Source organism: Anguilla anguilla, chromosome 6 (assembly GCF_013347855.1).
Source record: "Anguilla anguilla isolate fAngAng1 chromosome 6, fAngAng1.pri, whole genome shotgun sequence".
NCBI classification, from domain to species: domain Eukaryota; kingdom Metazoa; phylum Chordata; class Actinopteri; order Anguilliformes; family Anguillidae; genus Anguilla; species Anguilla anguilla.
The window spans coordinates 8,235,982-8,260,928 of record NC_049206.1 but is presented as its reverse complement, the minus strand read 5'-3'; the positions used below and the strand labels follow the sequence as shown (position 1 = coordinate 8,260,928).

Genomic DNA, 24,947 nt, shown 5'->3' with positions numbered 1-24,947 from the left:
GGGGGGAGAGAGAAAGAAAGCAAAAAATATGGATAGAGAGGAAACGAGAGTAAGAGAGATGGATAGAGAGGAACAGCAAGAGCAAGAGAGATGGATAGAGAGCAAGAGAGAGATGGATAGAGAGAGAGAGAGAAAGCATCTCTCTACCAGCAGAAGCACAAGGAAAAGCAGACTCTCGCAAAGGGACACGTTCCACTTAAATAATATTTTACTCCAGCTGACTTGGCTGCTTTCCTTTCCTGTGCTTTTGAAAGGACAGGAGTCTTGTAACATAAGAGGTCTCCACTGACCAAACAGAAGAAGACATCATGGGTTAAGTCTGTCAAATTTTTGAAGACTGTATTAAGTCAACAGTGGGGACTTTTGCGTGGGTTTTGTGCGTCAGAGTGACTTCAGCTTTCACAAGCCTCAATGAACAACGGGCGAATCCAAAACTGCCCTCTCGTTCACTTATCGACTCGCTTTTGGAGCCAGAAGGGAGAACCCCTTCCTGTTTAGGGGCGTGAGCAAATGAGGCTTATTACACCAATTATTATTACTCTCAACCACCCCTTTAAGCAAGTCTATGAAAATTCAACCTCAGAGCGTGGAATTGAGGACTGACGCCCCTCAACTTTGCATTACATGAAAATATTAAATCCATCCATTATCCACACCCGCTTATCCTGAGCAGGGTTGCGGGAAAATATTAAATTCATATTTTAATTAAAAGAACTGATTACTGACAAGAAGAAGAACACTTAAAGAAAGCAACCAGATGCAATATATTGAAGTCTACGATGTGCAGAGGGAAGTGAAAGTGATTGGACATAATGGAGACGCAGCAGGTGAGAGTGGGATGGGGCAGGTAAAGCCATCCACGGTATGCACCTGTGAAGATGTCTTGGCTCAGCCCGGGTGACCTGGCGAGCTTCCCATTGTGGAGGTGCTGAGAGGGGGCGGAGCCATGGAGGTGGTGAGAGGGGGCGGAGCCATGGAGGTGGTGAGAGGGGGCGGAGCCGTGGAGGTGCTGCATCGCCAGACATTCGCTCAGGACGTCCGGCTCCAGGTGAGGGCACGACTGCACCTGCCAATCAATCAAACGCGGCGAGAGAGAGGGAGAGAGGAAGAGAGAGAGAGAGAGAGAGGGGTGAGGAACCATCTCACCTATGAGAGAAATAACATAAAAATTACGTGCTTTTTTAAAATACTTTTTCCAAGTTCGTGGAACATGTTTTTTCACTTCCCCTATCGGTTCTGCTCCAGCGATGGAGCATTTTGAGTCTGTTAGCTAAAAACGGAACGGCACCAAGCAGCATGAACATAAACGGCTGATTAGTTAGGATTATATGGTCCCCCCCTGCTTAGCTTCATTAACCAGAAACTTCATGGCAGGGCGGATGCTATTATGCAGCCTCATGCCTTCCTAAAAAGGCGTTCCAACTGTATTTCCCCAATGGGTTGACTTCTGTTTTTGCTTTGTGCGAAAGAACGCTCTCTTTTCACAGAGGCCTTTGTGAAAAGACAGCCTGTCCTCATGGCAAAGTTTAGCCCCTTTTTTTTTGAGCGAGACCTGGACTGGCAGAACAGGATGAGAAGACCATAATTCCAATAATGTTTTCAATAACACCACTCTTCCATGGTCAGGGGGGTTGACTCTTGCCTCTACATAGTTTGTGCAACTACATGACTTGGCTCTTATTGACATTCATTGGCTCTGATGTTTTTTTTTTTTTTTTTCCCCTAATAAACTTGATTCACAGTCAGAGATGGAAAGGGAAAACACATTTGTATTCTCTTTGAGAACGAACAAAAAAAAAAAAAGAATAAATTGTAAAGAATGTGGCAATTCATTGTGCTCTCTAGAGGAAACTACTTTCGTGGAATCCTCATTCTGGAGCGTAGGCCCCGCATTTTATTTAAAACATGAGGCCAATTAAAATGAGAAAAAGAAACAGCCTTTCGTGTATTTACACTTTGGAAAGCAGCGTTGAGAGCCAAGTACCAGTTGCGTTAATGAGGTTCTGCTCTGAAGCAACACACGTTTAGCTCCGCTTGCAGTTGGAAGACGACATTATCGGGGACTAGCGTGGCGCTGTTGCCATGACTCCAGGGCTCATTACCCTGTCCACTCCGAATGTCTTCAAAGGGGGAAAAGTTCCATCATCTGATAATGAAGTTCAGATGAGACCGCTTAGAGTTAACACCACAGATTCGACCACAATAGCGCAACTGCGGTCGTTGGGAAGACCTTCTGTTCCTTCCTTTGCGTCTTTCCGTAATATAATTAGCAGTACTATTTCCTTATGCAAAAGGCATGGCGGTGTTTCGGGAGTAAAACTTGTACACATGGAGCGCATAATGTATTTATTTTAAACTCCAAATGAATTCAGCTTATTAAATTCCTTCTAAATTAAGGCTAAATTCCACATGGTGACCTCATTAAATCCTTGGCAATGTACTGGCAAATACACAGAGAATTCTATTCTGATTTCACATAGTTCCCTATGGGCTTCCTATAGACTTACACTACCAACAACTTTATTGCAGAGTGATACAGATTATGTGCATCAGTACTGAATGAAAACACTAAAGAGATTTATAGCATGTGAATGGTACTTAATAGGAGATAGGAGATTAGCAGCTGGTATTTTGTAATTTTCCATTACTAATTTATATTCTGTGGTGTTCTGTGGTTTGTACGAACTGAGGTTGTGTAATTTTGCAAGGATGTTTAGGAAATAACAGCATTAGTAATATCATTATAATGACGAGCACGATGACATCTTGGCGCTGTTGACAGGGCAAATAGTTTGGCTCAGACACACTCGATCCTACGTGCTTATTTACTTGAAACTGCATACTTGTTATAGCCGCTGCTGCCGTTGTTGTTGTTATGTAACGTGCATTGTGTGTTTGATTTATGTAGAGTGTATTGAATATCAAGTTTATTGCCATTTCCTAACACTCTGGCCCAGGGGATGAATAAACTATTGTGTGTTGTGTCAATTGTATCATCTTGTAGATGTCTTGAGGCCTTGTACTTTGGGTGTCGTTACTGATATTTGTTCATTCGGAATTTATGCTTCATGCTTTCATTCTGCTAATTGTGGAAGATTTTCAGAAGCAGCCCCTCTTCTTGGAAAAAAAAAATAAAATCCCCAAGCACTGTAATGAGGACTTCCACTCTGTGGAAAATCAGGAAGAAGGCTGGAATTGCTACAACGTCAATAGCAGCGAGAGTTCTTTCGCACCGTTTGTCATAAACCACGCGCTGCGTTTCGTCGAATCGGACTCTCCCCTTTCCCCGACATTATTGCTCAGGCGTATTTTTCTGCGCCGCGATGGAACCGACAGGCTTGTTTGACGTTTTTATGCCGCGGCTGTCCCCTCAGGACTTCTGGCCCACAGCTTATTAACAACGCCACAAGCTCACATGTGTTTCTGTTTACAACACAAAGCACGGGAACGCAAGAAGGGGCTACATCACCCGCAGCTGGGACGTGGTGAGCCCCAGCGCAACAATGGCTCTATTCTTTTGATATTTAGAGGGAACTTATTGTGGAGTAATTCATTTTCACAGTGCTCTCAAAGCCGTCTCAAAGCCGGAACGGCCGTATCTGGACCCAAAGCCTCTTTTAAATGACAAACGAAAATTCAATCAACTTCACGGAAGAGTAAATAATGCGAGAAATTTGAATAATTGCATTTTTATTGCCTGGCTTTATTTTGTTATTGTCTGCGGGTGACCACGTCTAGCTGTAAACCCCAAGATCCTGGCCCTCGACGTGAAGTGAAGGGTTTTCGAGAGAAAAATGTTGAAGAATAATAAAATGAAGTAGGATGTACTCGTAATGAAAACATAACGAACAAAATGCTGTTTTTATAAGGACAAATGATTACTTGATCCAGTATTTCCAGACTGCTATTGAGTGCCTGAGCAGAAATGGTGACCAATTTAGCAACAGACTTGTATCTTCTTTATTTTGGTCTTTCACCCCAAGGTAAGGACAGCAAGGTCCTGTCCAGTGTGTATTCCTGCCTCTTGTCCTATCCCTGCATGCTGGGATAGGCTCCAGCCCCCCCCATAAAGCAATACCCCCCCCCCCCCCCCACACACACATATAAAGCAATACCCAGCTGTGATCTCAATGCCACCGACAAACACAAGAAGAACAACAGTATTAAGAATAAATTAAGAATGCACCTCCATAAACAGAATAAATAAAATTTAAATAAAAATGAACGAAAACATAAACAAAATTTGCTGGAAATGAAATGACCGAAGTAACAAAACTTGACATTTTAAAAAACACTTGGGGATAATTCATGTGCTTCGCTAAAAGCCACTGAGCTCGGGCAGTGACCTCTCTCTCCACCTGGGCGGCCAGGTAAACTCACCTTTTTGTGACCCTGCTGCTCCTTGGCGGAGTGGGCCTTGACGTGCTTGCGCAGGGAGCTGGGGTCGGTGTAGCGCTTGGTGCAGCCGGGGATCTGGCACGCGTAGGGTTTCTGTCCGCGGGGCGAGAGAGCGGGGAGAAGCATCGTAACGGAGCGTGCTCACGGTCGCTAGAGTAAACACTGTGTACAGACACCAGAATGAGAATACACACACACAGGAACATGGATGTGTGGAGTCATAGCTAAGTCTTAAAAACAGCTGGTGCATCTCTATGGTGATGTATTCAATTCCCTAGCTTTCATCTTTGCTGTATGAAGGAAGGAATAGCTCTGCTCCCTTGCTCAACCCCCTAAAAAAAAAAAAAAAAAAAACTATACTCCCACTGAACAATTACTAAGTAAGTAATTAAGTGACACTTTATTCCAGTGGGGTCATTTGCCCTCTGCATTTGACCCATCCTCAGGAGCAGTGGGCAGCCGCAGTGCGGCACCTAGGGACCAACTCTAGTTCTGAGGCCATTGCCTTGGTCAATGGAAATGGCAGGGGTACGCTGTACCTAACATGACGTGCATGCCTTTTGGCACGCGTGTGAATCACAGACTAATAAGCTAGCACAATGTCTATGACACAGGGCCCATAAGTAAGTCTACTGTTCACTGACAACACTGATATTCATCACCTTTTATTTCCTCTGAACAGCTGCATACAGGCCAGTAACTGGATTTTACGGCAGCACATTTGGGCCCTATTGGGCTGATAAAACACTGAGCTGATTTAACACTGAGCATTTTACAGTGTAAAAGTATATATTTGTTTCTTTTTCTTGATAGCAGTCAAGGCAGATTACTCACGATTAAAGTATGAAATACCTAAAAGTAAGTCAAATAAAGACACAGGTTTAATTGGTATTTAAGATTAATTGTTACAGGAATGAGTTATATTTATTACTATTTACTGCATTATGTATACATATTAATTGTGTACTGTGGAATCTGGGAATAAACATTATCTGTTAAGAGTTGAATTAACACTAGGCATTTGTGTAAAGATTGGGTTTGGTGAGTATGTCACCCAACAAGTTACAGGTTAGGCACATCACATATATATGCATTAATGAGTTAAATAAAGTACACATTTGTATATATACATAAACAGTATGCAAATAATAGTTACTCATAGGAACTTAAATGTATTAAAAATGAAGTAGCGATGGTCCATGAATGGTCCTGAACCAATTCAGAAAAAACAACCTAGTTGTTTTTTTTATTACTGAAAATCTTGGCAAGTCAATTAGGAACCTAAGACGTATTTCCGTGAAAGGAATCTGCCGCTGATGAAACATTGTCGGAATTGGCCTGCTTGGGGGCTCGTGAAAAAAAACGACAATCCAAAACAGATTGAGGACAGTTATACAATTAAAGATATATAACTCCCCCGCCTCTTGCTCAATTGGCTGTCACTGAAAAGCACTTAGATAAATAAGTGCGATAAATAAGTAAGGGCTATTAGCAACAATGACGGACAAACGATCGCTCCCTTTTCTTCTTCCTCCGCGTTCGGAGCTCTCCCGTTTCTCTTCCGCGCAACTGCGCGTGTGGAGTGCTCCGCGCGCACTGTGGCTGTGCTGCCCATGTGGAAATGGAAGCTCCCTTCCGGGGGGTGGCGGCGGTTGTAAGGGAGAGCTTGGTAACACTTTCAGACCCAGCTACCACTACTCACAGCCAAAACCATCTGTGCGAATGTACACAGGGAAGCCCCCAGGACCGCGGTGCGAACGAGCTGGTAAACACGCGAGAGACCTTTATGAGAATTCCCTACGCTAAAATTACACATCCCACGTTTTGTTCGCAGCCAACGCAACGTTTGGTAAACACTCCGAAAATCTCACGTGTCACTTGCTTCCCTGACGATAACATTCAATTTGGCGTAATTCGATGGCTAAATATTTTTACTTCCTGTGTGTAAACGATAAAAGACCCCTTTGGTTGTCCTCATGCAGGTGCAGCAGTGTGTGTTGTAACGACACTTCTGGGTTGACTACTACACACAAATATTATGATATTCTAAGAGACGGACGTATTGCTTCAGGGTGGCTTTAATCAATTGAGAACGGGCAATGTGATGGATGAATCAAAACAGGATGTAGAAACAGTAATCACTTGTTTAAGAAAATGAAAGCAGGGTGAGAGTTATTTGAAACAGCACAAAGTTAAAGCCGTACCTTAAAGCCGAACCTTTAAACAAGGGCGAGAAGGGAAAGAGGAAACAGAGAAGAGTTTATTTTCAGGAAAGCATTTTTCATGTCCATTGCTGCCTGTAGAATGCATTCAGCTTGACTGGATGACATGAACTGAAACCTTTAGACTTACTATTACAAAATATGTTAAAAATTCTCTACAAATATCAAATGGAAGGTAGTGAATTTGTGGTACTAAGATCAATGGTTGGGTAAAGCATTCGATGTAGCCAAAAATAGAGCTTGAATGACCAAATATAATAATAACTTACTGTAATGGAGGAGGGCTAGCAGACATAAGCTAACTGTTTTTCTTTCAATTCACTCAAACATATGAAAAAGCAGAGGAAAATTATGGGCTCAGTAACACAAAATTCAAACAGAAACAAAGTGGCTCATTAGAATGAATTTGAACAGTGTTTTCTAATATCCAATTTCTCAGGTGTAATTTTCTGTAAATGCACACTGTTTTGGTAGCGACCCCTTAGGCTTGGAAAAATCAGGCTACCAGTTCCTGCTACTCTTTAAGAAAATAAAAAGCAACAATACACTTTATACATTCCTTAATAGTCTTCAGAAAGGAAAGACAGAAGGGGAAAAATAGCGAAGTTCATCAAAAATAACATTTCCCCCCCCCATTATGGTCGTGCACCATTTATATTTGGCAGACGAGGTCGTAGGAGTGTATTAATGGGCAGTGATTGGCATCTCCCTGTCTGTACTGCCGCTGTTGGGGCAGTTGCCGAGCAACGGTGGTCTGGCAGTGTGATGCAGCAGATGTCAGTGGTGCAAAAATGCACATTTAGGGGAAGCCAACAGAACCAGGAAGTGAGGTCACAGCCACATTAAGCTTTTTTTTTTTTTTTTTTTGAACTGGTGGTAAAAGTAATGAGTGCTGTCTTCTCCAGATCAGGTCGTTAATATTAGTTGTAATGTTGCTTATTATTCAAATTTGAGCCTGTACGTGAAATTGTCCACACGTGGGGTTGAGTGTCTTTACATTCCCCGTCAAATGTATGGATTCAAGTATGTAAAGATGCGGAGCTACTTTGAAACATGGCTGAGAAAATTGAAGCTGGCATGTCCAAACGCACCAGGCTCTCTGCTGGGTTAAATTATGCAAATGCACGTCCCAGCTGTGAGGTGGATCTGTGCATTTAGCAAACATGGCCCCAGGACCCCGCGGTGCGGCTAGCAGCGAGCCCTAACACTGCCGCTTTTGTCCGTCCCCAAAACGCGCGGCCCGCGCGGTGTTTACAGAGAAACATGTAACCGAGGTTCGGGGCCCCGTGTTTACACTCATGTCTCGGAGCGTTATTTTTTGGAAAACCGAAAATTCTGCTCAAATGCTGTCGCGGACGCGCAAAAAAAAAAAAAAAACGAACGCCGGTTTAGCCGCGCGTTACGGTAGTTAGCGTTAGCGCAGAACCTTAGCGTTCCCAAATGCGGCTACCGTAAGGGTAGGGTCACGGACGGCGACCCTGCACCGTGTTTAAACAGCGTGCCATTGACCGGGCGTCGCGAACCCGTCGGCCGGCTGGCTGGCGGGGAGGACTTCCAGCGAGGCGCCCGCCGCTGACAGAGAGGTGCGGGTGTATTTACGAGTCCGCGCGAAGCGCTGGCGAGCGCTATGCTACACACGCGCGCGCGGGGGGGGGCTTACCGTGTCCAGGTGTGTGCGCTGGTGCTTGGCGCGGTCGCTGGAGTTGCTGAAAGCCTTCTGGCAGCCCGGGTGCTGGCAGAGGTAGGGCTTCTCCCCGGTGTGGCTGCGCAGGTGGATCTTGAGGTTCTCCAGGCGAGAAAAGGCTTTGTTGCAGCCCTCGAACTGCGACAGAAAGAGCACATTCACGCATTTGCACACACACACGCACGCACACACACATACAGTACACACACATGCACACACATGCATGCATGCATGCACACACACACATGCACACCAACACGCACACACACACACACACACACACAAGCACAGACACACACACGCACGCAAGCACGCACGAACGCACGCGCACACACACACAGTTTTAGTGGGAAAACTGCTACAATGAAAGTAGTGTACCAGCACATCCGCATGAATCATAGCTCTCTTGCACATCTGCTCTCTGTCAGGGTTTTTGTCCAACAGCAGACACCGGCCTCTGAAGGCTGGCAGCTACTGTATACAAAGCCCCACTAATGCATCCTCCATCGCAACACACAAATTCAGAGAAAAAAAAATCAAACACATTTGTTTTTTCACTTCTGCACTGGATACCCAAAGGTAGCTGGGGATCCTGAAACCTTGCACACACTCTCTTCTACCAGCCCGGTTTGTTTATCATTTCATTTTGAGATTGTTCAGTTTCTGTTATGCTTAAACTAACTTCACACAAGAGCTGCTTTGTAATGAAATGGACCAAGCCTGCACAGTATACTTGGACACCACACATTTCGAACAGGAAGCTCATGTGCAAAGTCTTTGTTTAGCATTTAATGTTGAGATTGTTCCATTTCTATCACCTCGAAACGAACAAAATACTTTACACACGAGCTGCTTTGTAATAGGAAATTACCTCGCAAAATAAAACTGAGTCCTTTTTATATGTTTGTGACACCATAAGTCTGCCTTTTTCCTGGCCCACACCAGGTGTTTGACAATCTCACTGATAATGCTGAGCTAATGGTAAATAACAGGTCACAGTTTAAAACACAAGAGGTCTTTTTTGAGGAGCACCGTCCATATGGACCGAGCCAGCAGGGTTCTCGGCCACCGCACACTTTGAACAGGAAGCAGGCGAGTGCGTTGGCACAGGACACCCTCAGGGCGCTATAAACCATTTTAAAGAGAAAAACTCCGAGCTCAGCAGGTCAGCCTAGGTATGAGAGCCGGTATTAAAGTGATTCCATTTACGACCGCACCGCCCAACCCCGAAATAAATTAAACACTGTAAATTAAACGTCTCTGGAAAACAGCGCCGAGCGATACAACAACAAGCACCTTGAATTGCGTGTGACAGAAATACGGTTTTAAAAGTGTGAGAAAGACCGCGTGAAAACGTGGGGTCCAGTTTAGTGTTACGGCGCAGTCCGCTGACCGAGCGCGTTTATTGTGCTTGGCCGCGCTTCACAGGGGAACGCTGTAAAAAAAAAAAAAAAGCCGAAAAATCGGCCCTGCGGCCGCGGGCGTCGGGCATGACAGGTACAGAGTGAGGCGCGGCGCAGGCAGAAGCCCCCGGTTTCCCGCTGAAAGACCGATTGTCCCCGCGAAGCGCAGGGTTAAAAATTCGGCGATCGCCGGGCAGCGCCGGTCCCGCAGAAATCGGGCCGCGAGACTCTAATTCGAGCGACAGCATCGCGAGGAACAGAAAGTAGAGACCCGAGAGCGCAGCCAATCAGTTCCTGATGGCTCCCGAAGTTAAAGATCCATAAAAAAAAAAAAAATAAATAAAAAACTCCTCAGGAATTTGAGCCTGAATCCAAAAACAACATATCGGAGAGCCGGCTGCTTTATGCTGGAGTCCTAATTATTATATATAACCAATACCTGCTTTTGCGTTTGAGTGGCGAAAGAGATACCGCTCCTTCACACTCAGCCTGGGAAAGCCAATGATTTACGGCGTGTGCATGCTCTAATTAAGCTTTAAAGCCGGCACCGCTGGAGCCTTTTTTTTTACCATTTGAGGTAGGCCTACAGTTTTAGCCTTTCATGCCAGAACCGAAAGACTTTCAAGCCTCTGTTTCCCTAGCTTTTATACCTTTTATGTTTATCTGGTACCCAAATGTGGTCCGAACTTGTGTGCAAAAGGAGATGGCACACAAGCATTTGACTGAAAACGGTATATTTCAAAACCTTTTGCAAGCCTCCTAAACCAAATTCTTGAAAGTGTTGAAAACTTTGGTATAAATCTTTAAAACTATGAAGGAACAGTTACTATGTCTCACAGCATCGTAGCCAAACATTTTTATTTCAAGCTTTGAATCCATTGTTCAGAAGGCAATGGTCTTTGGGGAATGGGAATGGGAATATTTGTCACCCCAAAGAGGCCCCAAAAACAATGTTGTACAATTCATGAAATTTATTTAAGTTAGTTAGTTAGTAAGTTAGTTGATTATGAGACCAGAACATCACCTTGATTTACTCAGAATGTATGCTTTAAGCGAAAGTGTACAATCTATTTAGTGCAACATTTCGTTTATTTGCCAATGTTTTTGTTCAATGTTTTTCATTACAGCATGTTTGTCATACTGTGTTTTTAAATAAAACATGTAAAAGTTTAATTTAATTGTGAGTCATAGATAAGGACAAATGCCAAGTGAATCCAGGCCTGTGTCATATGGTTTTGTCAACCATATTACATTTCATAAATTATAAGAAAACATGTCTCCACTCGAAATGTTTCAGTTTTAATTTTTTTGTGTTATGCAATACATTGAAAATAAGTAGAAATAACACATGCTTAAACAATGAAGCCATTTATAGCATGAAATCCTTTGCCAGCACCCTTGAATAGCTGTGGACCGTTCTGCTGTCCTTCATGCCCAACACAATCTTCCCATCGTTTAAAGTAATTATATTTTCCTCCGTGCCACTTTGGTGCACGCTCATCTAATCAAAATCCAAGGAGCGCCTCTCGGCGTGACGTGTAGCCATTCCGCTAATGGGCCTATACGATTACATAGGATGCTCGGTTGCCGTGGTAGCTGACATCAATACACACACTCACGTAATCAGGTTTGCCCCAGTCACAACAATGGAGCCTGCGCCATTCAGGAGTGTGTAGTCCGCTCACCCCCCCGTCACCCCCCCCCCCCCCCCCATAAACCACCCCACCCCACCCCACCCCCCGTACAATAACGTGACTGTTCCACTATCCCCGGCCTCCATCTCCATCGTCCTTTATCCACCAATCAAGAGAGAGACACACACTCATTCAGTGTTGCCCCAGCATGAGATTATATTTAGCCTTTCATTGTCCAGTGGCAGGCTGAAACCTGACATTGAGGTCTCTCTCTCCTTTTGTACTCCCTTTGCTCTCTCCCCCCCCCCCCCCCCCCGAATCATCTCTCCCCCTGGACCCAGGAAGACAATGGGAGCAGAGGAGCTCTATTCTCCAAATGGCTTTTCAACCCATCCCCGCGCTCATCCCCGACTCTGTCTATTCAGCGATCACCCACTTGACACTGGGCCCGGCTGGACTCCAGCCGTAAGCGAGCACCGGCATCACGGGGGTGGGTGGGGTGGGTGGGGGGGTGGTATCGGGGTCAGGTGACCCAGGCTGGACGGACATGTCACTTCAGCACCTGTCTGGATCGGGTCGCACCCCAGCTCTTGTGAGCTTGGCGGAAACAGTGCAGCTAGCCGTTGCTTTGATAGCAGCTACGCTTCCTTCGCATAAACATTTGTCCAAACAATTTAGTGACCTGTCACCAATCAATGGGATGACTCCAGTCCTAGCTCACAGCAACTCTCTCATAAATAGCTTTGTTCCTCTGAATGTTGAAAGTTCCACTGAATACCCTTTTTTGTTTTTATAATGGGTTACCCTGTAGAGGCCCCGTATTTTGTGTTGCCCTATGGTTTCTTGTCCTAACAAAATCAAACAAAAACAAAATCCCACTTCCCACAGGTTTAGAAAACAACATTTGAGTTGTGAGAATCTGTGCTGAACACTGGAACTGCATCTACTTCATAATCACATTCAAAACTAAACTGCCAAATGCTGTGCTTGCCGTGACAACAAGTAAAAATTATGTTTACAAAATATAAACTGGGCCTTGTCACACCACAGTTAGGGAAGGCTTGAGTCATCCAGAGATCCTCAGATTAGCAGTGTGCTTGTTCCCCATCTATGTGTCATGCGCTCACAGGTGAATAGTTGACATCTGTGACAGTTCAGTCCTGTAGTACTGTGGGGCCTGTGGCATGGGATATAGTCACTGGCTCAAGGGCGGTTGTCCTGGACGACTGCACGCACTATAGCTGCAGTACTGCTTGTGTGTTGGTGTGAGGGGCACAATGGCAACTTCCGATTGTGAACAGGATTTTAAAAAAGGTAAAAAAATAGAGGAAATCTGGAGAGAAACTGATAAAGTTGAAAGTAATTCTGTCATGCTATGTTATGAATATTATACACTAATAGACAGGTGTAATTCTTTTCCCCTTTTCTTTAACTTCAAGATAAAACTCGGGTTAAGATAAATTTATGAGCCCATAGAGAAATCCTTGTTGCAACTGGCATTAATAGGCAGCTGTACAAAGGAACCATGCATGCAGTTTTAAAAAATTTTTTTATTTCCGGTATGCATTAACTATTTGTACACACACAGACATTATGCATGCTCCCTCACGTTATAAAATAGAAGTCCTTAAACTGCATGCTGAGAATGTCCTTCCCATTCAGAATGTAATCTCGGAGGCTGCACAGCTTCTCCGTAACGATTTGTCTTGGAAACGATCCAGGGGAGCAGTTAACTAGCTACACGGTAGTTTCACAGAAGATTAAAGTGGCCCGGCACGAGATTAGGCGTAAGCTACACGTGGATAATACCGTCCCAAGTGACCCGCGATTCATAACAATTAAATCATAATTAGTCATGTTAATTATGGATTCATTAGAGGCAAATTACACATTCGTAGATACGTAAAACGGTTGGCAGGCAGCCGCTCCGGTAGTTCAGGAACGTGCTGGTGGCCTGACTGCTGTGTCGGTGGCAGGCCGGTTGTGGCCACTGTATGTGTCCTGGGTTTGGATTAGGGCTTTCCTTTCACAACATATTCAAAATGGAGGATGAGACTAGATGAGATAGATCATGGCCTATAGTTGTGAGGATGGTGTATAGCTCTTGAGATCTCTTGATCAGGAGACAGTTTATTAACATGGAGTGGCTCCACAGCCGCAACGTCGAAACCAGACACTCCGGTAGAAACGCGTTCTCGAAAACAGAGCTCTTTCACTCTGTCCGCTGAAACGATTTCACGGTCTCCCCTTCAACGTCTGACAGTCACTCGAATAGTAATAACATTACAGCGGTTCGCGGTAACACCTGACTCAAATCCGTATTTGGACAACTGACGCAAACCTGTGTGACATTCCGGGCCCCCGACGTACCTGTTGGGCAAGTGCAAATCGCAACCGACAGATTAGGGGCCTCGACAGGCCGGGCCTGGAGGTGGGGCAGAGGGCAGTGCTTTCGAGGGAAATGAGCTTTGACTACAGGAGAGAAGCCCTCACAGTTCTGCGGCTAAATGGGTGCAGTGTACCATTATAAGAAGCTCATTAATAATCCACACGGCCGCAAGATCACCGAAACAAACCGAGCATTGTTGTGTGCAGCACGGGGGGAAAGTACGGGTCATGCCGGCTGCTGACATTTCAGACAGGCTTCTGATGGAAAGCACCGGAAAAAAACGAGAGAGAGAGAGAAAAAATGAAAGCCTCAAAAGATTTTATACCACCGTTAGGAAATCTCCTGCCTGATCCTTACACTGTCTTACAACCTGGCCGCGGTCCGTCGTCCCCAGGGGCTGCTACACTTTTTTTGTGGGAACGATGTCTCGGCAGTTTTTAATTTTTTTCCTTGCGAGTAGCCGACGGGCTGTCCCGCCACGGGACTGACAGAACCTCTTGTAGGTGATGCCTTTGAAAGCTGCCGTGTCCCCCCCCCCCCTCGCCCCCACCCCCCCGCCCCGGCTCCAGCCCAGCCGTCCTCTGGGGACTCCCGCTAATGATGGGAAAATTCGGATTAAAAAACAATTAAAAGGTTTGGCTGCTGAACGCCATTAAATCGCTCGTAACTCACGCGAGGCCGGGCCGGGATGAGAGAGCAGGAGTGTGTCGAGCTGGAGCCAGTCTGAGGTTTCCCTTCATTCCTGTTGCCTCTCCTGCCCTCCCCCCCCCCCCCTCCTCTTTTTAATAATGAGCCAAGACTATCCATTTACTTTAGCTGCGCATAAAGGAGCAGAATTCACACCTACAGAACGTATTGGCTAAAAAACAAGCTCTTACAAGGGAATTGCACTATTGGATTCAGCTGTTCTGAATCTCTCGTAGCCTTGGCTTACGATTTTGAAATATGGGACCGATGACAATACGAGTAAGAAGCATGTAATTGACGGAATCTGCCGAAGTGCAGATGTGAAACAGTTAAAACTAATGTAAATGAAACACGTTTTCAGATTACTTTTTGATTGTGTATATATATATTAAAAAATTGGTACGAGTGTTTTTAAACCGCATGACTGTGAAGGGTGAGCTATTTTGTCAGCTGAATTTTTTACTGTGTGCTTTGGCATTATAAAACCACTGTAGTAAATTTTTTTTTTTTGTTGAGAAATAACGTTGTTGCCTGATTATTATTATTATTATTATTATTATTGTTTTTAAAATGGTCTGATAAAATCTAGCGTTGGTCATTTATTACCAAAACCCTCGCTCCATGGACCTATCAGGAAAACCACAATCACTTCTGCTACCTTCAGTGCAGATTTCGAAAGGAAATGTTCGAACGGCAGGACAGAGAGCAACATGTGCATTTAATCTTTCTGGTTACAAATGCCCTGCAGCTACCACAGTAAAGGGCTGAAAAAAAAAACGTAAATGGATGAAATTATATCCATATGATTATATGAGACAGTTAAGGAGAAACACGTTTCTCGTGTACTTCATCGGGAACAAAATTAAACGCAGCTTTGCCTAAACATTCGGATGAAATAGTTTACACATATCATTTCCACATCCAACCAACACTTCTCTTCACAGCCTTGCCACATCTGTTGCAAATCAGCTTCATCTGAATCAAACATTTGCTGATTTTTTTTTTTTTTTTTTTTCGCGTGTCTTGAAGTTTGTTCGAAATGAATTCATGCATCGTGATATCGTTGGGAAGCATTGACCGGCTTTGTTTTGTTTCCCCGAATTTCAAAATACTTGCTTTATGGATGGTTTAAGTGAGATAATAAATACATAACCCGTTCAAATGCTTTCCAGATGGACTGCCTCACTGTAGCCCTGGTGAGAGTTAAGCTAATGCATGAGTAAGGGAGGTAGTCATTCTGGGGACATACTTGATACAGTATTGCACAAAGCGGCCATTTTTGATGCCTAATACCAGTTCCTGCATTTAGCTGGAGAAGTTAACTCGAACTAATTCGATTTGTATGTGCCCCACGCAAAAACAGGAAACAATTTTATTATTACTTGAATTAAGCATCTTAAGTAGCAGCAATGACACCAAGTTTCCCCCCTTTCCCAAACAGACATTCCTGCGCTATATTTATGACCTGACAGTTTGACCGAAAGAGAAGGGGAAACGTATGATTGATTTTAACCAGGGCAGTCTGTCGTCATTTCTGGTATTGGGGTTACTGTGGTACACAGTCCTCTTACAGGCCTGCTCAGTCCAACAGGCAACACACTGTTCCGTAGCTGTTAATGGCTAATGCTTAAAGTGATATCTATCATTGTGTAATGACGCCAGGCAATTGCTGAAGTAAATCTCAGGTGTTTTATTAGCGTTCGCGCTGCCCTTTGGCCCTAAAAACCGATTCTTCCTCCGCAAGCACTCTAATTGCCGTGAGCCACTGTTTGTGTGATTCTGCTATAAATCACAGGACGAGGGGTGATTCACGCCGTGTTGTTCGAGAACATCCTCGCAGATTTTTCATGGGAATGGAAAAGAACACTCGTATGGTGGGCATTAAAAAGATTTCCCAACAGCCTTCGCTCTTGGCTTTCCGAGGAGAAACAATCCCTGAAAAATGTATCTGAACCGGTTTGCCTGAGACAGCACATTGCTTCGTCATTTTTTATTCTTTTTTTTTTTTTTTTTTTTTTGAAGTTCCATATATTCTCTCTCCCCATCTGCTCTCTCTTGTCTTCTTCCGAACTGCCCGGTCTCCATCACCTGGGGTAGAACCGATTCCGCAGAGGGACACCAGTCGAAAAAGCACACATGCTAGGCCATGTGTCAGACAAACGACCAATAACATTCTTGTCACTGTCGTAAAATCCAATTGGGCTCTGTTTGTAAATATCTCAGCACTTAACCATAACAGTTATTACCATGTATAACTTTTTTTGTCCCAGATGCGTCAAATAAACACAAGCATTTCTCCCTCTCTTTGTATTCATGGGGTCAGCTATCAGCTTGGCTGTTACTAAAGGTAAATATACTACAGCTGTTACAACTGTCCCCTCCTCCCCCACCACCAATTTATATCTTTTGTTCTAATTTTTGTTTGAATCCAACTATAATTGGACAGCGCTAATCAACAATCACCTTCCCTAATAGCATTCCACGGAGACAGTTCTCCGTGGAAAGGGGGAAAAAAAATCACCCAAATGTGGGCAGCAATGAAACCCCCCCAACCCCCCCCCCCCCCCCCCCCCCCCCCCCCCCCCCCCCCCCCCCCCCCCAAATTTGACAGATTCCAAAATGAGAAGATGTCACTTTAAACAAACGGTGCGGTATCCGCTTGTGGTGTATCTCTCCTGACACCCTGCACCGTATCCGTTCCAAACGCTCCTCCCGCGCCCCTTGCGTCCCCCTCCCCACCCCCCCCCGTGCGGTTGCCATGGAGACCCGCCATTCGACCTGCGCTCTGCCAGGTGAGCCTGGACGCCGTGCAAAAAGACGGAAGCGCGTGATGCGTGTCTCCGAGCATTTCACAGCCACGTAGCGGCTCGGAGGAAGCGCTCCTTATGTCCGCGAACGCCTCGGACCGACACGCGGCAGCACCGCCTAATCGCTTTTACGCGGCGGAAGCCAGGCCGAGCGACTTCCCTGTGCGAGTCCGCCGTGGATAAGCGCAGTTGCCTTTCCTTTCTGGGCCTTCCGAGAAGCCCTGTCTGCGCAGACAGACCCCCCCAGGCCTAAACTGATGGGGACTTCCCTGCAGTTTGGGGTCCAGATAACATCTTTAATTATGACTGATTGTGAATGAGCGCTTTAACTGATTGTTGACCTGGATCTCTTATTTTAAGTCTTTGGTTCTTTCTTTCTTTCTTTCACATTTAGGACCTCATACACACTTGTAAGTATTTTCAATATTGATTAATATTATATTTTAAAGGAACAGTGCTTTGAGAAAACATTTTACATATTTCTTTTTCACTGCCACCAAACATAGTGGGTACTAGCATTTGCATGCACCACTCTAACCTTTTTTTCAGGTTCACAGCCATAATCCAGCGTACCCACAGAACACTGAACTGTGTGTAAACTGTGATGTCACAAGGGCAGGGGGCGGGGACCATGTGTCACTCATCAGGGGGCAGGCAGGAAAATACGAAAGGCTCCAGTCGATTTAACGTAATAGCCAATAGGATCGCAGGGATTGATCTGGTCACAGCCACAATGGCGGCGGCGTAACCTCAAACTGCTCTTTAATTTTTTATTTATTTACACGTATTTTTTGCGTACGTAGACACGTCAGAGCTGCCGCTTTTCCGGGACCAGCTGCGTACTGGCTACACACAGTCTGACAGTTTGTATACACTGGAGCGGAAAGCCTCAGAATTGTGTCCGGTTTTACACACACTCTCTACTGCCCCGTAGTCCGCTCTGTTTGGAGTCCTCAGCACAGTTTATTTGAGATTGGACCCAGGTGCCGAGGCAGGCCAGCGGGGCAGTACCACCCCAGTGAGACCGGGGTCCACTGAAGGATCGCCCACGTGGCTCCCAATGACAAAATGTGGCGCACTCTGTCTTCCGCACGACATAGACAGACTCCATATTGATTAATATCCCTGCTGTCCACTGTAAGAGTTGAAATAACATCTGTGCTTTTATTAAAAGTGTTATTGTTAGACTTTAATAAAGCTTTAATTAAAAGAGTCCCTGCTTTTACTTTACTAAATAATTCCCTGCCACTGATCATGTCTTCCCACAGTAACACAGCCATTCTCAGGTATATTTGTCATCTAAACATCCTTTTTTTCTCAACCACATTTCAGCATTCATTCTATTATTTAGCCATATATGCACCAGGCTTTATCAACTTCAGACATTTGGGCACAGTCTACCACATAAGGGTGTCTGTGGTGCACTTGAGAAAGTAGCATCGGAGGAGGAAAGAGAAAACATGGCATGTAGGAAACAGTTGTTTTCTGGGCTCCCAGGTGGCATGAATCATGGAGTCTGGTTTACCGGCACAGTGGCTTCATACAGTAAAATGTCCAATGTTAATACGGGTGGCAGTGTAAAGGAGCAGGTCTTGTAACCTAAAGGTCACTGGTTCGATTGCCAGTTAGGTTACTGCCGTTGTACCCTTGAGCAAGTTATACATAAGTATATATCCAGTTGTATAAATAAATGCAATATATATGCAAGAGTTGTAAAATGATGTGTAAGTTACTCTGGATTAAAGTGTCTGCTAAATGCCTGTAATGAAACGTAATACAACTCTAACAACACATATGAGTCCAATAGGGGCCTTATGTACTCTGCAAGAGCTAGCAGAAGACATTTTACAGTGAAGCCTGGGGTCTGTAGGAATGGCCAACTGCATGTTCCATACTCAAGGCCACACTGGTGTTCAGTGGACAAACATCACCACGGTTCAACGTTAAACTCAGAGGGAAATAATTCTAAAAGTCTTTGATTTATTCCTGAAATCCGCAGGCGAACTCCAGAGAAGCCAGTACAGCGTAACCCTTATTCTGCTTTGAACTTTCAGGACCCCGATGAATTGCTTTTATCTGTATCCTTGAAAACAACGCAACAATGTCATTGTTACCAGGAATGTTTTTTATTTGTTTTGGTATAAAAATCGTTAAAAGAAAGAAAGATTTTCCTGGAAACACGGACTGACTGGTCACTCCGGGCAGAACGACGGCCCACATGGCAGCAACGTGATGTTTGTCATTCGAGGAAGGAACGCAGCCTTAATCTCCAAACCTCTGGCGATGGCAGGAGAAACGAACATGCCATTGCAAATGAACATGTCAGAGGGGAGATTAATTGCTTCTTCCACGAAGCCCGGTCCCAGCGCTTCAAGTTCTCCGGCACAATGACTCTCCGCGGTGTCACACGGGCCAGGCCCTCGCTCTTTCCCCCTTTCCCATGGGGAGGGGACTTGGAACTGGGGTGAAGGGAATTCTGGGATTGGGTTGGGCCTGGGCGGGGTGGGGGTGGGGGGTGGGGGGGCAGAGCTTAATCAACACAGTCAGTTTTGCATTTCCAGTGAGTTAAGCAGAAATATCACCGAAGGCATCCACGGACCGGTGCCTTTATCAGACCGAAAGATTTTTTTTCCCATAATGCCTGCATGTGCTTGGCGGCACTTTTGAGCCAAGCAGTGAAGCGCAAGGAGTCATCCAGAACACAACGAGAGCCCCGCTCAGTCATCACTGCTGACTCGACACGTTGCCTTTCCCGTGTCATTCCACACGGAGAACGAGCACTTCGCCTCAGTTTAAATGCTCCCCATTGGCGCTCCGTTGGAATATGTGGCTAAACCAGGAATGCAATGGACACTGCTGATACAGTTACTTCCCATGGCATTGCTGCTGTGAAACTGCTAGAGCTGGTCCGATGTCAATAACGCGATGATCAGCGTGCTCCAGGTTATTTTATAGTGAGTCACTCACCAGATGTTACGGTCTAATAGCTTTTCCTGCACTGCCAGACAAGTTAAGCCTCTTCTTATAGCCTCGTGGCTGTTCGTCCAAGGTTCGGAAATATGTAAGGTTTCTGTAGGGAATCCTCTTGGAGTGTTTGACAAGAAGAAAAAAAAAAGAATATATAGTAGTCCGCGTAGTACAGAAGGTATTTTAGCAATGATGACAGTTACGGCCGCAAATAGCTGCAAAATCTGGTGGGTAATCGGTTACGACGGTTAAAGATGCAGAAGATGTAATAGTTTCTCAATTATTCAAATGAGGGAAACGTAACTCTGGGATGAACGGGCACATTGTTCTCACGTTTAAATAAAACGGGCCATTTTTTTTTTGGACGGGCGCGCATTTTAAAATGCGAAGACCTCCGGTGCAAACGTCCCGTTATTTGCGATTCGAGCCGGTCAATTACCGGGACGCTAGAGCACCTTCGCAGCAGATGTGCCGTGTGCGGTGGAAAATCAGGAACACATCCTGCGTTTAATGCGCGCGAGAAAACGCAGCTCCGCTTAACCCCCTAAACACGGGACCAGCCGGGGAACCGTTTCCGCCGGACCGGTCGGAAACTCGTCAAGTCGCCGCGCACGAAAAAAAAAAAAAACGCACGTGGTCTCCCGCACAGCTCAAACCCGGCACGGTCTCTCTCTCTCTCTCTCTCTCTCTCGCTCTCTCTCTCTCTCTCTCTCTATCTCTCCCTCTCCCCTGCTTTCTCCAGCCTATGCGCGCGCCACGCCACGCCAGGCCGGGCGAATGGTTCGCATCTGACGACAAATAAACGTGTCGGTGACCCTCCAGGGTGCCAAGCGAAACACGGCAACCCTTCCAAGAGCGCGCTCATGCTGGAAACCCGAGGGAGCGGGAGAAATGGAACAATGGGTCAAAGTGGCGTCGTGCTTGGGGCCAGCTGAGGTGCCCCAGCAATGAGGGCACTTGTGCAACGCTCTCGTTTGCCAAAAAAAAAAATATAAAAAAACAAACAAGGAGAAGAACAGTAGTGGTTGGTACACAGGAAAATGGGGTTTGGCCGCTTCTGCCCTGGCAGAAAAGACTGTGGCCCAGAAGAGGGAAAAGATTACGTTAAGATCCCCCCGGTGGCTATGTGTCACTGCTTTTACTTTCCCTGTCCCTGGCTCTGTTTTCCACATCACAGTGTATCTTCCTGATCTGCCAGCAGCACGCGTAACCCTCTGCTCCACAATCCCACCCCTTCGCTCAACGCTGCCATGACCAATGGCTTTTTTTATTTTTAACCCTTTTAGGGTGTAAGATCACAAATGTGTGTTTAGAATGTTCTTAACTGAACATTCCAATGCTGATGTAACAATCACTACTGGTAACTGAAAGCAGTGAGGTTCAGGAACACTGACATTTCAAAAAAACCTACTCTTCAAAGGGTTAATACCTTAATTTGATGCACAATGCTGCCAAATAATGGCTTCAGCCGTGTCACAGGTTACTGCTCATTTGTGTAGCTGTTTATGGGAGTTATTCACACACTGATAGATGGGCATTCCTAAACTACAACATTTTTCCCTCATAATTCAGCTGTAGCTGTTCCATGCGGTTTGGCGCTCTATTTGGCTGACTGCTTTCCTTCACTTTTAGGACATGATTGCGCCAATTCTTGTTTTAAAAAAAGTTGATATAGAGGAGTTTCTGGGGCCATCCTAACAATGACTGTGGGTGCTTCTCTAGCTTCAGCTTAATGGCCATCTAAAAATATAATTACTGATAGCCTGCAGTCATTGTAATGCATGTTCCTTGTATGTTTTTAGTTTATTTTTTCTTTATCTTATTTATAGATGAAGAGAGACTCCACCCACACTCAAAAACAAAATGAAAATGAGAACTTACAGCATAAACAATGAAAGTAATAATAATGCTTCACTGATAATTTAATATAAAACCATATTAATAATCTGATAATGTGGGAAAGTACTGAAGAGTAGGAGGAAAGTCTCTGAGGTCAAAAGTTGAACATTTGATGTATGATGATTCAGCCAGTGTCCATCCCTCTGTGGGTAATGGGGTATGACTGTTTAAAATAGCTGCATCAGAAGGTCCCAAGTGGTGTGGCTGAGGTACTCATGTGGATCACAGTGATGCGGCCCATGGCCAACGGGTCAGTTGTGAATAATGCCAGCGCCGACACTGGCTGGCAACTCCCACAGCGTGACACATAATTGGCCGTAGCTTCGCTTAGGGAGGGAGGGTCGCGGGTCTCCAGGGTAACCCCTGCCTCGTTACTGGACAGGGGCTCCTCTGATTGGTCGGAGGGCTGAGGCCTGACCGTGCGGGCCGTGCGGACCCGCGTCGGTTGTGCCAGCCAGCGCTGGCAGTGTGCAGATTTGGAGAGAAGCGATTGGCTCAGAGCACGGAGGAGTCGCGCGGAAGAGCTCTGGGGGGGGCGCCGTGTGGACGGACTGACCAACGGTAAAAAAATGTGGAAATAAAACTATAATAAAGATAAAACCTGAGCTAACCTCGACCCTCGCCCCCCACTCCCAAGAGTTACAGGACTATTTCTAATCAGCCTACTCTTTATTAAAAAAAACAAACAAAAAAAAAAAAACACTGAAATGAAGCAGCACCAACCGGACGGATTTCAGACGGTGCGATTAAAAAACGTGGCCTGCTCTGATCACTCCAAACTGAAATCTCTTCTCATGTGGTTCCCTTCTCCTTCTCTGCTCCCATGTTCTCCCTTGGACAGACGCAGTGCCAAGTCCCATTGCTACGCTGATGATACAGTCCGCAACCACAATTCTCAATGAAACCAGGTGGAGATCTATCAGCCAAGAGAGGAATGGCATTCTGTACTGACATAAGGAGCTGGATGGCTAAAAGCGTCTCCTATCTAAATTGTAAATCTTAATTCAGACATTTGTCTAATATAACAATTTGCTCATAGCAACTCTTCCCCCTCTCCCTGTCACTTTTTTCCCTCCTTCTCCCGCTCACAAATTCCCCTGAAATCAATAAACATTTCTCAGCTGATATTGTGCTGTATATTGACAGTCTTCTGCTATACAACATACATAATGTGCATACATGTACATTGTGCAAAGCCCACCAATGTATACACAAACACACAAACACATGCACAGATACACATGCGCGTATACACTGAACACACACACGCACGTACGGCCACTGACTGGTGTGTCCCTGAAAGATCATTTTTAGAATATTTCATCCAAACTCAGGGTTGAAAGCTAACATCGTTTAGTGCAACACCTATTTCTGTTCCCACCCAATTATGTATGATTTGATTGAGCCAACCTGCCAACCACTGAAAAGTTTTCCCATTAAAATAAGAACATTACCATTCCGAACATAATTTAAAATGCCTTTTTCATATTTATGGAAAGTTTTGCTTGAAATTACTCACTGGGCACTTGTTTACCTCACAAGTAATATGAATTTGAACTTGGCACTAACTGACTTTACGATGTTTGCCAGTGAGAGTGTTGAACCCATTACAAAACACTGTTTATTCATATTTAAAATTAATTTTCCATACACACACTAAGCATGACCTAATTCAAACGGCTTGGCAAAATCTCTTTATAGTATAAAACTGGCTCATCCGTAACACTCATTCAGTTTTATTTTTTCCTTCCAGAAAATAATAAGCAATTTCTGTGGAAACATTTAGTGTTGTACTTTTCATTTATAATACAATCTACAAGGGAAGCATAGCTGTCGAACACATATATATAACACAAACGGGCCTTTTCACTTGGTCACAAACTGAGCAACAGTTTAAACACATTGTATTAATATAAACTAATGGAGAAGACGCAATTTAGATGACGAAATTCTAAACATATGTTGGGTTCGTACTGTACATTGCGTTTCTTTCTGGAAAACGCTGCTGCTTTTCACAAGTGTATTGTAAAAACAACCATTAATTTCATTGTTTTCTGAAACAAAACATATTTGAAAAGAAATACTGTTTGGCGCTGTTTCAAAGCATAGCATTTCACATGGTTTCTGATATCTTTCCCTGGAGGAGCATAAAACAGTTATAAACCTCAGTATGGTACTATTTACAAACTAGGCCTCTGATGGCCTCTATAATAATTCAGTTCAAATGCGCGAGGACTTCTGAGTTTCTCGCCAAAAAACCAGCCAGCATTCCCGAGAAGTATCAGTGGTTCAGAAGGCACTGTGAAGAACCCGTCAAGGAACGGGACGAACAGGGGACGCACCTTCCTCGCCCGAAAAAAGGATGCATTGTGCGGTCAATGCCCAAGTCATTCATCAGAGGGGGTTCTAGCAGACCTAATGCTTAGTCCATTTCCCCTCCCCCCCATTACTTATGGAATCGTAAGTAATCACATAAGTGAATGAATGAAATACCTTTCAAGCACGCTAGTGTCTGAAACATGCTAACATCTTTGAATAAGTGCAGCGGGAAGACAGCTGATTGACAGGTCACATTCTAGGAGTACGTTTCTATGGTATGGCTGTGGTGTTATAGGGACATTTAGCCAAGGTCCCAGAAAGGGATCACTCCTTTACTCGAATCGGCAGGTCTGCCGCAACGTTCTGTTCTGACTAAACACGTACTCACACAGGCACACACACACACACACACACACACACATGTACAAACACACACATACGTACACACACGTACATGTGCGCACCTACACACACAGTACATGTGATCGTACACACATGCACATGCACACACACAAGCATACACACACACGCACGCACA

At 44.9% G+C, this 24,947-nt stretch overlaps 1 protein-coding gene across 1 annotated transcript in view; it reads right to left on the bottom strand.

The window, feature by feature from the left end:
- LOC118229569 (zinc finger protein GLIS1) overlaps nt 1-24,947 on the bottom strand; it is an 85,625-nt gene that overhangs the window by 2,954 nt on the left and 57,724 nt on the right. Inside the window, exons 5-7 of the mRNA XM_035421628.1 lie at nt 8,281-8,442; nt 4,381-4,491; nt 871-1,066 (exon numbers count right to left, since the gene is read on the bottom strand). Of these exons, the coding sequence (XP_035277519.1) occupies nt 871-1,066; nt 4,381-4,491; nt 8,281-8,442 (469 nt within the window). The remainder of the gene's footprint in view (nt 1-870; nt 1,067-4,380; nt 4,492-8,280; nt 8,443-24,947) is intronic.